This window comes from Diabrotica virgifera, chromosome 9 (genome assembly GCF_917563875.1).
Source record: "Diabrotica virgifera virgifera chromosome 9, PGI_DIABVI_V3a".
Taxonomy (NCBI): Eukaryota; Metazoa; Arthropoda; class Insecta; order Coleoptera; family Chrysomelidae; genus Diabrotica; species Diabrotica virgifera.
This window is the reverse complement of record NC_065451.1, coordinates 217,992,144-218,009,114: the sequence shown is the minus strand read 5'-3', so window position 1 is coordinate 218,009,114 and position 16,971 is coordinate 217,992,144. Positions and strand designations below refer to the sequence as shown.

At 33.3% G+C, this 16,971-nt stretch overlaps 1 protein-coding gene across 1 annotated transcript in view; it reads right to left on the bottom strand.

Annotated features, from left to right (window-relative positions):
• Positions 1-890: 890 nt before the first annotated feature.
• The window catches only part of LOC126891771 (uncharacterized), a 28,399-nt gene continuing 12,318 nt past the window's right edge, over positions 891-16,971 (bottom strand). The window contains exon 2 of the mRNA XM_050661046.1: positions 891-3,459. Coding sequence (XP_050517003.1) covers positions 2,571-3,458 — 888 coding nt within the window. The 5' untranslated portion in view covers position 3,459 and the 3' untranslated portion in view covers positions 891-2,570. The remainder of the gene's footprint in view (positions 3,460-16,971) is intronic.

Sequence of the window (16,971 nt, the reverse complement as noted above, 5' to 3'; positions counted from 1 at the left end):
GAAGTTATAAGCAACTTCCGGTATAACTGGAAGTTGAAAAGAGATGAAAATATTTTCATTTAATAGATCATCCTTCAAAACCGCTTCAGTCCAATTTTCATGATTCTGTTGCTTTTAGTTCTCGAGATATTTCTAATAGGCCAGTTATCTGCCTCACCCTATATATGCTCTGCTTGAGCAATCCTGTACTATGTTCCTGATCGTCTGTCTTGCAGCGCCACAACCATAGAGAAATAAAAACAAGTTTTTATTTCTCTATGGCCTTAACCATCGGAAGGTAAAGAAAGTTTACCTACCGCATCTTCCGCAGTTTGTTCTGATCTGAAATCCTTCAAGTTTGTTTGTTATTTCAGTAGAGTATGGTAATGCTAGGATTATCATACGTCCGGATTTCGTCCAGACAGTCCGAATTTGAAAGACATGTCCGGATTGGCGTCCGGATATAAGAAATGCCCGGATTTTTTTCTTTGCTAAAAAAAGGAAAACACTTGGCCCAACGATGGGCCAAGTTTTATTCTGCGCAGCACCTAGTTAAGTTGGTCTAGGTAAAATATTATTTTTTAGGTCTAAAGTATGTTAAAACATAGGTGTATATGTATTTTAAACCGGCGTGTTAGTTGCATATATGTACAATGTAGAGCGAATTCAGTATACCTCTACTGTAGAGATATACTGAATTCGCTCTATCGAGATTCACTTTGACACTGACGTTAGCAATTTCTTTTTTGGGAAGTTCAGTTGTCAGAAGTGACTGGAAATTACTACAAAATCAACGCACCCGCTAATAGCCAAGATTATTAATAGTAAACAGACATAAAAATAACATAAACCTTAAGCCAATCAATAATTATTTATTTACACCATTATAATGTATTGATAACAAATGACAAAATTATTTATTGTAAAAAATAAAAATATTTTGTAGAAATAAACTCCACCTCCCGCTATTTCTAATAATTATTCTTTTTTAATGAAAGATTAAGTTGATTTTAGCAGTTAATAGTGTGAGGTGGGAATTTTTGTGTTGTATGTTTCCTATTCCGAATGTGTCAAAGTGAATCTCGGTAGAGCGAATTCAGTATAGCAACAGTCAAATTCACATTTTCATTTCCCACGGAGTAACCAGGATGTACACTAGGGGGGGCGGTTACAACCACTGAAGGGTCTCTAGGGGGAATGGAATAGTAATGGTGTTAAGCATATAGAGCTCAAAGTACATCCCAATGGGGTGGGGTTATAACCCTCAAACCCCCCCTTTGTTACGCCACTGACATTTTCTACAACCCCTTGGACTACCGCTGTCCGGATTTGGCCTTAATAAATTATGGTAACCCTAAAATGCGGATCTGTCTTACTTTCCCATTCTTCTCTCTATCGGGCATTTTAAGTCAAAATTGGAATGACATAGCTCTTGAGCAGATTTCAGGGGAGATAACATAGATCGGAGACGGTTTCCAAGAATATCGTGAATGTCGTTGTGGACTAGAAGTTAACGACTATCTATAATTTTGTTATATTATGTATTTTTAACCAATGCATGTTCGCGGCGTAGGTTGGGTGGTGCTATGTTACTAAGGGTGGGTAGCCACATTGTGGGGATGGACAAAATTGTGCCTGTTATCATACGCATAGCAATTGTTTAACTGAGTGTCGAATACTAGATGAGTACAACTGCTATTCAACCACACTGGTTTACAGTATTCTGCCACCAGATACATCAGCCCAAGAGCGGGAGATCTTGAAGTTGATGCTGTGGACACTACGTGTTTTTAGATTTGCTGCTGTTCTCGTGAAGTTTTCTCTAAATTCTGCATTCTGTCTAGAGTAACCCCAAGGTATTTCGGGTTTTTATGTAATTCTGTTTGCCAACCTGTTGTTGAGATGAAAAGTTTATTCGCTGAGGATGGATAGATCATTTCTTCAGTGTGTTATCTGTTCTAAAGATTTGTGCAGCATATCCAAAGTTGCAAGATTCGATTGAAGGCAAATCAGCAATATAGGGGCTGAAAAGTAAAGAAGTAAGCACAGAACCCTATGAAAGGCCATTATAGGCAAAGTTTCATTTGTCTGCTCATATTCTTTCGCATTATTATCTGGAAGCATAGCTAGAGCTATAAAATGCCTTAGTATTAAAGTAGTACTAGAAATTATCATAAGAAAACTCTGACTAAACGGCAATCTCAAGATTGTCGAACATACTAAATCATCTACTACCAGTTGATGTAAAAAATAATATAGGTTTACATCGGTCCAATGTATCAACAACACATTTATTTATTGAGCTGGATTTAAGCCTTTTAGGAAGCAGTCTCGCTGGTAGGTAAGTACACAGCTAGTTACCGTTATCAGAGAACCAAAGATTTTTTAATAATTTCATACATGAGCGGTTTATTTACCAGCCTTCCAACATGGTCCTTCCAGCCGGATGGGTTTTTCTAGGTGAAAGTATACGGGCAAAACTAATCTTCGAATAATAAATATTTAGGGACTAGTTTTGTGAAAATTTCGAACAGCATTATTATAGCAAAATAGGAAACAAACAGTAAACAAAAAAAGTTTTTTAAGTAAATTTAATTGTCAATTTCGTCTATAAAAATCCAGTCGTTACAATTTTCTCTATTTCGGAACATCCACCTCAAAGTTACCTTATATGCTGTGTTGAATTCTTTGCTGAACTGATATAACACCAACGATACCATAATCGGATGGCAAAATAAGATAACTTGTGGAATTACTCTAGTAAAGAATATTATATCAAGGATAATCGATGATTGATCAATAAATAATAGAAATAGGTAATGATAGGCTACCATAGGAATGAGTGAGATGATTATGGTGTCAGCAGCGTATAGAATGTAAGTAGCTATACCTGGTTGTTTACGTAAAATTCTAAAAATTATTATTATGTTAACAATTATAGCTGTTAGAACGATTGTATTAACACAAAAAACCGCTATTTCTATATGTTTATATTTATGATACAAGTACTCACAAATATAAATACAGACACCCAAAGAATAGATGACATACACACAGTATCTCTCAAATAAAAACTCATACTTTTTAAAATTGATCATAGTCCATTGCAACAGCATAGCTAGAGCTATAAAATAACTTAATATTAAAGAAGTACTCGAAAGGGCTGTTAGAAAGCTTGGACTGAATGGCAGCCTTAAGATTGTGGAACATACTAAGTCAGCTACTATGAGTTGGTGTAGGAAATAATATAGATTTACCGCAGCCCAATGTATTAGCAACACATGGTGCTTATTTTTCAAAATTCTAAGTTTATGGTATGAGTATAGCAATAGGGAATTTGATAGGACGCTTAATGTGAACAGGGAGTATCGGATAGCCAAGTAGAGTATGTCCCGTTTTGGTATATCTTCGGGTTGGTTTTCTTCTAGTAGATCTTCGTCAAGGGTGTCGTTTAAAGTCAGTGCTAGTGTGATGTTCATCCTGCAAATGAAAAATTAGCTATAAGAATAATTTTACTTTATAAAAATATATATGAACAATATTTTTACTTTTCGACCATTTTAATAGCTTATTTTTAAGCCCCGTTTAAGTGATCCAGTCTAAATAAAATTAAAACTGTCATTTCTTTGGTCCTCGAACACCTAATAGTCCAGAAAGCCACTGCGCATCCGCTAGGAAAAATATTCCGATTCGGATTTTTTGCACAATCTTACTCAAAAAGGACCACTTGTAACAAATTTGCATGTTGCCAGGACCAAAAGTGGGTCAAAAATTTTTAAAAGGTTTTTTTTTGTTTTTTTCCTAAAATTATTTTTTTGCATGGAACAAAGTTTTTTTTTAGGTTTTCTGGATCATTCCAAAGAGAAAAGGTGTTTAGTGACTTTTCTCTAAAGTTGATAGTTTTTGACATATAAGCGATTAAAAATTGAAAAATTGCGAAATTGGCCATTTTTAACCCTCAAAAACAATGTGAAAAACTGAAAGTTTGAATGTTGCCAAGGTGAGCAGATATTCTTTAAACATCGATTGATGAAATCCCGAAGAGTTTTTGCAATACAATATTCAAAACTCCTTTGTTTTTTATGTGCTAATCAAGCGTGCGCGACACTATTTTCCACCGTTGCATGTGTATACAGTATGGTGCAAATGAAAGGAATAAATTCGTTATTTCGTAAACCGGCGACTTTAAGGAAAAATCCCGAAACAGGTCGATTTTTATTTTTAAGTTATGATATTGTGGCATATGGTATACTAGTGACGGCAATCATCTGGGCCTGATGACGTAATCGATGATTTTTTAAATGATAATAGGGGACGTGTGCTAGCTCATTTGAAAGGTTCTTCAATTCTCTATTCAGTAATGTAAACATTTACATAATTATTTATACAGGGTGTCCAAAAATTTTTTATTAAATTATATTATTTGACAAAAAAAAGAATATATGTAATTTATTTAATTCAAAATACATTTTACTGCTTTCACAAATCAGAAAGCAAAGTTTATTTCACAAATAAACATTGCATTTCGCTTAAATTAAATGTTCAAACTTCCAAGAGGCAGGTGGCTGGCGGGAGCTGACTTGAACATTGAATTTAATCAAAAAGCAATGTTTATTTGTGAAATAAACATTTTTTAGTTTTCGCGTAACAGTAAAATGTGTTTTGAATTAAATAAATTACATACATTCTTCTTTTTTTCAAATAATTTAATTAAAAACTTTTTTGGACACCCTGTGTAAATAATTATGTAAATGTTTATATTACTGAATAGAGAATTGAAGAACCTTTCAAATGAGCTAGCACACGACCCCTATTCTCATTTAAAAAATCATCAATTACGTCATCACGTCCAGATGTATGACTTCACTAGTATACCATATATGCCACAATATCATAACTTAAAAATAAAAATCGACCTGTTTCGGGATTTTTCCTTAAAGTCACCGGTTTACGAAATAACGAATTTATTCCTTTCATTTGCACCATACTGTCGGTGGAAAATAGTGTCGCGCACGCTTGATTGGCAATTAAAAAACAAAGGAGTTTTGAAAATTGTATTGCAAAAAACTCTTCGGTATTTCATTAATCGATGTTTAAAGAATATCTATCTACCTTGGCAACATTCAAATTTTCAGTTTTTCCCATAGTTTTTGAGGTTTAAAAATGGCCGATTTCGCAATTTTTCAATTTTTAATCGCTTATATGTCAAAAACTATCAACTTTAGAGAAAAGTCACTAAAGACCTTTTCTCTTTGGAATGATCCAAAAAACTTAAAAAAACTTTGTCCCATGCAAAAAAAAAATTTTAGGAAAAAAACAAAAAAAACCTTTTAAAAATTTTTGACCCACTTTTGGTCCTGGCAACATGCAAATTTGTTACAAGTGGTCCTTTTTGAGTAAGATTGTGCAAAAAATCCGAATCGGAATATTTTTCCTAGCGGATGCGCAGTGGCTTTCTGGACTATAAAGATTTGCTTGACGCTTAAAATTTTTTGCACATTTTTTTTCATATATTTTAATAATTGGTTGTATTAAAATATCGCAAAAATATGGGCGCAAAAAGCAAAATTTTCGACATTTTTCATATCTTGCTAAATACAAATTAAGCACAAGGTTGCGACTGGCTCATATCGTAATTATTGATATAAATTACATCCTGATGTGATTCCAGAAAAAAAATAGGCTCCTATGGAAATTATCCAATTAGAAACAGACCCTTTCTTGACTAATATGTAAAAAAATTTTTCTAAAATAAAATACACCACCATGGTTTGACGTGGTTAAAAATAAAAGTATAATTTAGCCTGCTTTATTAATAGGCTATTGATTATATTCAAAATAAGATAACTAAAAGGAACTACAACGTTAACGGGGTTTTATTATTTCATATGGTCAATGGACATCTATATATAAAAAACCGCGGAGTGCTACCATTTAAAGGGGTGCGTTTTTGAAAAATGGGTGAATTAGTCCCTGGGCACAGGTTACATTAGGGTGAGTTTTATGCAATTTTGGTACAAGCATGTCTACATAAAAATTGTTCCTGGTTAAATTTCATATCTAAATATCACTTTTTAAAGTCAACGATACTTTTTTTTACAAAAATATATTCAAAAGAAAAAGCACAAAGAAGCCCAAAAGAAAGAAATTTTGTTTTTTGTGCCATAACTTTTGTCCACGAGGATATAGGTATAGATATTGCTTTACAGAAAAAAAAACCTACATATTTCTTCTTTAAAATATTGTTTAGTATAGGTAATTAGAATTTATAGTTTTCAAAATATGATTCTTCAAAGTTCCTCACTCACAGCAATTTTGGGCAATTTTCCTTGTTATTTCGCAAATATTGTTCTGTAACTTTTTTCTACGTAACTTTAGGTACCTATATGCAATGGTACACGTAATAGGAATAGAAATCAATTAGCTTTAAAATGGTGTACTGTATAACGTTGTATGACTTTTTTCAAAGTTTTATACTTTTAACGATTTTTTATAATATAATTTAAAACTAAAATAATATTATTATTGTATAATATATTATATATTATATAATACTATATTATATATAGTATATATAATATAAAATTATATTATATATTATATATTATATAATACCTCATATAAAAAATATTATTTTTACGATTATTTTTGAAATTTCTCATTATAATTTTTTTTCTACATTTAGGTATATGTAATATTATATAATAAAAAAGCTTATTTTGTTTACTTTAAAATGGTGTATTTCAAAAAATTCTAGGATTATTTTTGAATAAGATAAATTGTTTTTCAAAATGTAATAAGTACTTTCAACGATTTTTGATTTTAGGATTATTTTTTAAATTTCTCATTATAACTTTTTTTCTGTACATGAATATACTATATATTGCTCAATAAAGAGGGCTTTCTTTTACAAAAATTACATAAACATTAGTCTTAGAAAACATCACTTTAGTTAAAGTTATTTAAACGTGACATTTAAAAAATTTTCACAATCAAAGTCCATCTCTTCGTTAGCATTAGCTTCAATATCTTCCTCTGACACCTCAGTTATCTTAGAGTTCCCACAATTAGTACCCATGCACTTGCACATGCACTTTTTGCAGAATATTGAACAACTAATTCCTATCTTCATACAGCCGCAGTTTTTTGTACATCCTTTGGTACATTTACATGCTATTTTTTCAAGCAAAGCTTGTGGTGCAGGAGCTTTGACAGTAAATATTGGAATTAATCCATATTTTGAAGTTTGCCCGGCCGAGTCAAGTGGATTCAAAGTATTACCAATAAAAAATAAGATTCAATCATAACACAGAATCACATAAAAAAGCTATAATGAGAAATTTAAAAAATAACCCTAAAATAAAAAATAGTTTCAAGTACTTATTACATTTTGAAAAAGCATATATCTTATTCAAAAATAGTCCTAGAATTTCTTATAATACACCATTTTAAAGTAAACAGAATAAGCTTTCTCTTTTATTATTACAATATATACCTAAATGTAGAAAAAAAAGTTATAATGGGAAATTTTAATCGTAAAAAATATAAAAACTCGTTAAAAGTATAAAATCTTGAAAAAGATAACCTCTTTAAAAGAAGTCGTACAACAATTCACCCATTTCTCAAAAACGCACACCTTTAAATGGTAGCACTCCGCGGTTTTTTCATATATAGAGATTCATTGACCATATGAAATAATAAAACCCCGTTAACGTTGTAGTTCCTTTCTATAGTACATAATCAATAGACTATAATATTTACTTTGAATATAAAAATAAAAACTAAATTTCAATAAAATATCAATTAATGGAAAATATTTTATTCTACACAATTTTTTTGCAGTTTTTTTAATACGATATGTAGGTATATAAATACTAACGTAAATTCTATATATAGAAGGAGGAGGCGGCATTTCAGTGATTTGAAGAAGGAATTAACCAGACGTTCATCAAGAGCTCGACGCGACGAGTCAAATTCAAATATAGGTATATGCAGGGGCGTAGCTACCACCGTATTCTTCTTGATGGGCCTATCGGTGACGAATGTTAGCGATCATCGTGTCAATCTTCACTTTATCTGCAGCAACGCGGAAAAGCTACATCAGATGTTATGTTGAACCAGGTTCTGAGGTAATTTAACCAGGATGTTGTTCTTCTTTCTGGACCGCGTTTTCCAAATTTTTTTGCTTACAAGGTTCCTTGTAGGATATATAAGATTATAATACGACCAGCAGTCGCGTATGGAAGCGAAACATGGACGCTAACAAAAAGAGAAGTAAATAAATTGCTGGTGTGGGAACGTTAAATTTAAGCTTGAACGTATTAGAAAACCCCAAAGAACTCCAAAACTGAAAGAAGTTGATATAAAAAATACTGAAAGAAGTTGATATAAAAAAACAAACTTCAACAGAAAATATACGAAAACTTTGATAAATTAGATACTAACACCTACGAGATAAACCAACAATGGGAAGAGATCCTCGCCCAATCCATCGTTTCGGGAACATTTCATTGAGGCGTTTGCGAACTTGTTCTTCTTCTTCTTCTTCTTCTTCTTCTTCTTCTTTACGTGCCATCTCCGCGATGAAGGGTGGCAATCATCATTGCTATTCTCACTTTCGACTAGTGTTGCCCAAATGCAAGACCAAGACGAGACTTGCACAGTCTTGGTCTTGGTCTTGCACCAATACACCTGGTCTTGGTCTTGGTCTTGCAGCAAGAGTCTTGCAAGTCTCGCAGTTACCCACTAGCATATTGCTATTTATTAAATATTACTTTAGATCTTAGATTAACGTAAACGTATAGGTACATTTTCAGCTTGACTTAATATAGACATAGTAAAAACCAACCAAATTAATAAATGTCTAAACAACTCACATTGGGTGGGTTTGAACCCACGATCTAAACTATCCCTGCCTATAGTCTAACGTCTAACTAACTGACCATGACTACCATGTCGGCATGTCCCACGGGAGTCAGTCTGTTTCTTAATAAAAGTTTGCAACTTGTGTTTGGTGTCCTTCGATAGATTTTTTAAAAATATTGAATACATGTAATTTTCAATTTTTCGATCTCATATTCTTTTCGCAAAATATCGTGAGGTTCACATTTACAATTTAAAATTTACCCCCACCCATCTCCGTGGGTGGTCGTGTTTAGTATCATTCGATAGATTTTTGAAAAATATTGAACGTACTTTTTAATTTTTCGATCTGACATTCATTTCGCGAAATATTCGCTTCTTTGTGAAACTGTGTGACTCACCCATTTCCTTACGCCCCGCTCAAATCGTCTGATTTTTTAAATATACACTGTTTTGCATGTACATACTAAACTTACCTTATCTTTATCTGACGATTTCGAGTTTTTCTAAGGATGTATATTTTTTTCGGGCTTCCCTTAACGAATTCCCCTGTATTAAAAGCCAATATATGGTAGATATATGGTTTCTTCCCATGTGATAACCTGACGCACTCCAGTAACTGCAAAAATCCCCGCCTGGGTTCCCCTACCATTAAATGCATCATTTTATTTAAATTTTTTATAAGATATATTTTTGCTTAAAATATTTTTTTCGATATAATACTTACTTTTTGAGTCCTTTGCGCAAAAACCGTCTAAAAACGTGTGTGTTTTTTTTGTTGAAAAATGAACATATTTAGTCGCAAATAGCTCGAAAAGTATTGACTTGGTTTATTTGTAGATGAATAAAAAAGAACAAAAGTTGCTTAGAAAAGTCAGTTTATTCAACCTTGACTTATTTTGAACCTTTGTTTTTTAACCCCCCAAAAAGGGGTGAAAGGTGAAACTCATCCCCAGGGCAAAATCACACATGCATCGGCCAATATCTCTTTTTTAGCGTGTTAGCTATGTGCACGCAAACATGTCAATCCAAAATCCAAGCGGTTCTTTAAAATTTCAAGGTTTTATAATATTTTACCGTGAGTGAATGGACTATACAGGGTAGCCGGGCATTATCTTATCTAGTGCTTTTTCAGCAAAAAATTTTGTTTGGCCTATTGATCTAATATCTAATTGCACACTCTGCAAAAAGTTTATAAGTAGGACGTTTAGTCTTTACGATATGGTATTATTCCCACTAACTGATAAGGAAAGACAATTGACTGGGTGTCCGTAACAGTGGATATGCTATTCGTATCATATTTTTATCAACAAAGGCGACATTACTTATATCTTTAAAAGTTTCAATTTTATTATACTGTCGGCGGCGTCACACAACACAAGCAGATTATTTTATGAAAGGTATTCTCAAAATCTAGTACAATAATTACTTTCGGAGCGAAGGCGTTGTCTGATATTAGGAAAGAATGAAAATAAATATTTTATTTTTACATTGTAATAACTGACCTCTGAGTGTTCTTATATGGATATTTTAATTCGCTATATATGTTTCTCGTATTGTTCATAATGCGCATAAATCCAATTTTCCAAATTTTTGTTATATATTTTTTTGCGTCTCATTGTCTCTAAGCATATTAGGTCTGGATCCCGCGTATAAAAAAAAAGTTGATTAATAGCAAGCTGAAAATTTGTTAATAGCTTAAGGGTGTCTAGTCGGACAAACTTTGATATATGGGAACACTGGAACAGGGGAAGTTTTAATTGCAGAACAGATTAAAAATTTGAAACGTCAGAACACGAAAACGTCACATGTATTTTGTACGACAGAACTTCCAATTGATTTGTTACCCTTTCATTAAACTCTCATGCAAAAATCAGACTGCTATTTATCACTAAATGGGCATTTTAATGAGTGGAACACGTAGAACATGTCAAATGACAGGAATTATGATTTATCAATGAATTATGAATTATCTGATTTTTGCATGAGCGTTTAATGAAAGGGTAACAAATCAATTGGAAGTTCTGTCGGACAAAATACATGTGACGTTTTCGTGGTCTGACGTTCCAAATTTTTAACCTGTTCCACAATTAAAACTTCCCCTGTTCCAGTATTCCCATACATCAAAGTTTGTCCGACTAGACACCCTTAAGCTATTAACAAATTTTCAGCTGGCTATTAATCAACTTTTTTTCATACGGGGGATCCAGACCTATATTCCCGACTAATATATTCCATAAAACGACACTCAATCCTAACTGCAAGACGCAAGAGTCTCGCAGGCTTAGTCTTGTTCTTGCTCAAGTCTTGCACGGTCAGTCTTGGTCTTGGTCTTGCTAAAATAAGGCGGTCTTGGTCTTGGTCTTGGTCTTGCTAAAACGCAAGAACAAGACCAAGACTGCAAGACCAAGACCGATTTTGGGCAACACTACTTTCGACACTACAGCCCGAAAGAGTTCAGTTGAGCTGAATCCAAACCATTCTCTGAGATTTCTCAGCCAGGACGCCATCTTGTTGAAAATAAACAGGCAAATCAACATTGCCCCGGTGTTCAAACTTCGTTATTATTAGTCTAAAGAGACTTTCCGGCCAGCCTATAGATCTAGAGACTCTGGGATAAATTAAAATATTCTTCAGCTATGGACGCTTTAATAAATAAATTTGCCCAACAAAAGATGAGAAAATATTTGCCGAACAAAAGGCGAGGTTTTTGCTTAAACAGTTTTTTAGCACTATCCCATATCAGTCGTGGAAAAGGGCCCCGCGACAAAATTTGATACTGGCCCCTGCGCACTCTACGCCACTGCATATATTAAATTCGTTAAAGCTATATACTTCATATGTAAGATCGATCTCAACCTGCACAACTTTCAGTTGATTTCATCGTATATATAGCATCAATAGATCTCGACATCATAGTTAAATGCTTCTAATTTAGATAAGGTTTAAATTTCTCTATTTCCTAGTTTACGTGTGTGTATTGTGTAGCCGTATGACATCGTATAAACATCATTATAAATTAAATACACATAGTTCCTCGGTTTAATACGGCAATTGCAATTTCAACAATACTGCCTTCATGATACTGGTATAGTAAAGCTTTCCGGTATGGTTTAAATTTTTTAATCGATAGAAGCAAATTGTAATATGATCATATTGGAAATACATAATTGGTAGAAATTTATTTATGTCTAATGTTTAGATTGAACTCTTTAAATAATAGTTAAAACTGCTGGGCTGGTGATCACAAGAAATTTTCTGACAGTGTTGTTTTAAAGAAAGCCTCATATTTCTCTGATTTCACTTTAATCGATCGAATTCTAATTTATTTATATTACAAATTGTACAGCCTCATCCATAATCTGATGAAGATGACTAAATAAATATCTGAGACTTTAACCAACATCTATATTGGAATCCAGAATATTATATTCTGGTAGACGGCAAAGAAACAGACACAATTTTAATTCAAAGAGATGTCAGACAGGGTTGTGTGTTATCCCCAACTTTCTTTAACGTGTACTCGTTACACATTTACTGGTGAATATGTAACGAAGCCTTGGAAAGGCAATGTTGAGTTCTGAAATGTGGAGTGAAATTATTGAAGATCTTCAATTCCTTATATATCGAGTTACTAGAGAATGCTCCTATAACGGACTTGGCATAAATACATCAAAGACATAGTTACCTGTGGTTAGTAAACAGGACAGTGGCCCCATGGAACTAATTATGTAAGATAATCATTTTAAATGCGTAGGATGTTGGATAAACGTGACACTAAATCCTAATGAAGAAATTAAAACTAGTATAGAAATTAAAACAGAAGCATTTATAAAACTCATAATTAAATAATTCCTAGCTGAGCGCTTTCGGCTTATAAAGCCATCTTCAGAGCTATGGTCAAAAGGTTCAAAATACCACTATGAAGAGAGATGGGTCCCATGTACGATATAAAAATACTTCTATTTTCTTATGCAGTTTCTTTAATTGATGGAAAAAACCTTGTCTGACTGTTGAAAAATGCTCAACTTTGCTGTTGTTTTTGAGGTCGGAAAAGTTAAAAACATCTATTACAATCACAAAGGAGACGAAAAATTACATTACATAAAACGAATATTTGATCATGGTAAGGTCAAGAAACCTTACCATCTAAAGTCTACGGTGTCAGCATGCAGAATATAATATATTAATGAGAATAGGAGACAATTTTATTGGTAAATGTAGATCCTTCTTTCACTTTAGCTGTTTGAGCCGAATAGAGACTCGCTATTGTTCGAATGTCTCTGTAGTCGATTCCGATCTTATGGAGTACTTCAATTATCTTTTCGTGCTTTACATTATCGAATGCTTTTGCGTAATCTATAAAGCATATTATAGAACTTTTTTGGTGAATTTAAAAATACTAAAAACTATCAAGCTTAGAGGATCCTCATTACAAAATTTATGTTAAAACTAATTATTGTAAATATTAAACATTACCATTATAAATGGTTACTGCCGTTTAGGTGTGGTTGAAATAAGAAGTTTAACTGTAACAAATATAACGTTCCTTTTTTTCCATAATTTTAATTTAAATTAAGTATGTAATAATAAAGTTGTTCACTTTACTGTTATGTAAGTTTTTTAATTGAATTAGTTATATTAATTTATTACCCTTATAAAACCAACTTTAAAATACATTAGCCAGCTTTATTAACGTCTCTATAATCATACATCCATTAAATCCCCACCATAACTCTATTAGTCTTGCTTTATTACCTACAACTGACCTATGCTGTGTAGATTGGCCGTTTTCATGCTTCACAAATCCAGAATAATGGCATCAGTAGCCGAGGTTAGTTGTTTTTACGACGACTCGAGCAACTATTATTCATACGTCTTAGTTATTTATACAAAAACAAAAGGAAAGGTATAACATCCAAATGTGGTATACACTTTTACGATGTTTGCTCTCCTTTATAATGAAACAATCATTAGACGGAAACTATTCACATAGCGTCGACAAAAAAATAAGGAAAGCGATAAATTTGTACAGTATGTGCCTGGACATTTTCTATGAAATTATTATTATAATTTCAGTTTCGTGGACGATAATATGTGTAGATTGCTGGTTCAAGTGGAAGTTTAGAAAGAGATTATGACATGCAGACAATGTTATAAGTTCGTAAAAAGTCTTACATAAGGTCCTGTGTTGCTGTTCACTGCTCGCGTTTTGATCAAACACATATGCCGTTTTCATACGCGGTTTCGCACTTGTTCCTTGCACAAATTTTGATTGTTCTTAATAGTTTAACGGTTATTTTATATCGGATTATTGTTTGCATAGAGAATAAGAGCGTTTGTTAAACGGTAATAGCACCCACAGAAAGGTCCAACTGATATAGATGGGTTGCACATAGAAGCTAACACAAGAGCGATATTTTCGCTTGGGAATATATTTTTTGTTCCCAAAATGAGGGGTGGCTTAAGGAATAGTTTAAAATTAAGGATTGTAACTATTGAAATCATACGACGAAAAATATAACATTATTTTTTGCATGTGAAAAACTCAATGGTTTTCCGACGACTCCAGCAACTATTATTCATACATCTTAGTTATTTATACAGCAAAAAAAGATACGTATCATCCAAATGAGTTTTGTGTGGTACACTTTTACGATGTTTGGTCTTCTTTACAATGAAACAATAATTAGAAGGAAACTATCAACAGTGTCGACAAAAAATAAGGAAAGTAATGTAGTGAAATAAACAATAAACAACAGGAGCACATGAAGATAATATCTTAGGTACATTCCATGTCAAATCACTCAGCCAAAAACTTTTTGATCTCCGATTTTTCTGAAACTTGGTGTATAGCTTTTGCGGGACTTAAAAATAAGATATTTAAGGTCAAAAAGTCTTCCTTTTCCTTTTTTTTTCTCAATCAGTACACGTTAAAAAACATTTTTTTATAATTTTGTTTTTAGTCTAAATTTCCAGTAACCATCCATGAAAATTAAATCTTACAAAGCAAAAATTTTGAATTTTAATACACCCTTCGTATTAGTTACACATAAGTGACACACACATAAATTCCTCGACATATTTACCTAAATAAAAATTGGAAGACATTGTTTCCTTACGGCAACAGAAAACAACCGTATACAAACAGATTTTAAACTGCCAATAAAATAAAGCAGGTGCCGCCGAACGTGAAATTTCAGCGTGCTTAAACTTTATTAGGGTCTAAAACACGAATTTCAGTGAAGAAACCACCCAATAAATATTCAAATAGACCCTCCGCGCAGGGTAGGCGTTAACGGGCTATAAAACAAAAGCAATAGTTGCAAGTGACGTCACTTTAAAATATATGATAAAGGTAATAGCGTTGTATTAGTAGACATAAAGGATGAATTTTATGTACCATAAAGTATTATTTAGGGTGTGTTTCGTATTAGACGTTCAAAATAGTGGTCCGAAAATTATTATTGTAGCTCAAATGGTCAAATCAATTTTTAAAAGTTCTTGAAATTATCTCTCAGTGAACACTTCCTTTATCTCTCTCTCTCTCTCTCTCTCTCTCTCTCTCTCTCTCTCTCTCTCTCTCTCTCTCTCTCTCTCTCTCTCTCTCTCTTGTCGTTTTCCCATTACTGAGGATCGTGATTTCTTCCAATATTCCTAACAATGTTTCTCCATTGGTCTGTATCTTCAGCTGCTCTAAGAGCTTCGCAGAATGAGTTTCCAGCTGAATTCTTTATTTGGTCGGACCATCTAGTTGGTGATCGTCCTCTTGATATTCTCCCCGGAACATTTCCAGAAACAATTAATCTCTCAAAACTGTCGTTACCTGTGCGAACCACGTGACCAAAGAATTGCAGTATTCGTTGCAGAGATATTGTGGAGAGCCTTTTTTAATCTTGAGTTGGTTTAGAATGGTAACGTTTGTCCTATAATATGTCTAAGGTATGCGCAGCATCCTTCTCCAGCACCACATCTCAAAGGCATCAATTTTTTGGTGCTCGCATGCGCGAAGAGTCCAAGTCTCTGCTCCGTATAGAAATATTGAGATTACAATGGCATTCACCAGTCTCATCTTGATATTTTGAGAGATAGATATGTCTTTCCAAAGTTTAGTTAAGCGACTCATCGCATTTTTTGCCATACCAATACGTCTCCGAACTTCTTCACAGTTACCATCGTTAGTTATAGTAGACCCAAGATAAACAAAGGTGTTTATTCTGGTATTCCTGTATCATGTTAGTCAGTTGAATAGTGTCGAATCTGTCGACCACCATTATTTTTGTCTTAGTTTTATTTATTTTCAGACCAATTTTATTGCTTTCGTACTCAACTCTTCGCAGGAGATCAAACATTTCTTGCTCATTTGCTACTATAAGTGTAGTCTCATCAGCAAATCTTAAATTGGAGATTTTCCTACCAACTATTACTCCACCGACCCATCCTTCTAAAACCATCCTCATGACATGTTCACCATAAATGTTAAATAAGTCAGGTGACAACACGCATCCTTGTCTAACACCTCTTTCGTTCTTGAATTGGTTTGGGAACTTATGATCTAGTCGTACTGTCGCTATATTGGACTGGTAAAGGTGTTTAATTGTCACCAGGTGCACTGGTGCGCCCATTTCTATTAAAATTGACAACAGATTTATCCCGCTTACACAATCAAATGCATTTTGGTAGTCAACGAAGCATATAATCATAAATTACTTGAAATTCTCTAGACTTTTCAATGAGTTGTCTCAGGTTCAGTATTAGTTTGTTCCCTTGTACCTTTACCCTTTACAAACCCCGCTTGTTCCTGAGGTATTTGGTAATGTAGATACGTTTTTAATCTCTTTTTGATGATGTGAAAAAGATTTTACTAGCATGTATTATTAGTGACAGTCTACGGTAGTTTTTCCTTTATACCCATGTACAAATAATAATTTCTAAAATTCCTATCCGTCTACAGGAGCAGCAGACATTGCCGTTTTCTTTCAATTCGTTCTGCTGATAGTCGGTGTAAAATTCTGGTCTGGTCAATTTCCAATTCAGTTGCCTGTGACCAGCGCAAGGCGTCGTATGGGTACGGTGTATTCCACGAATATACCACTGTTTTGGATTATCGCGACAACGAATATTTTAGTG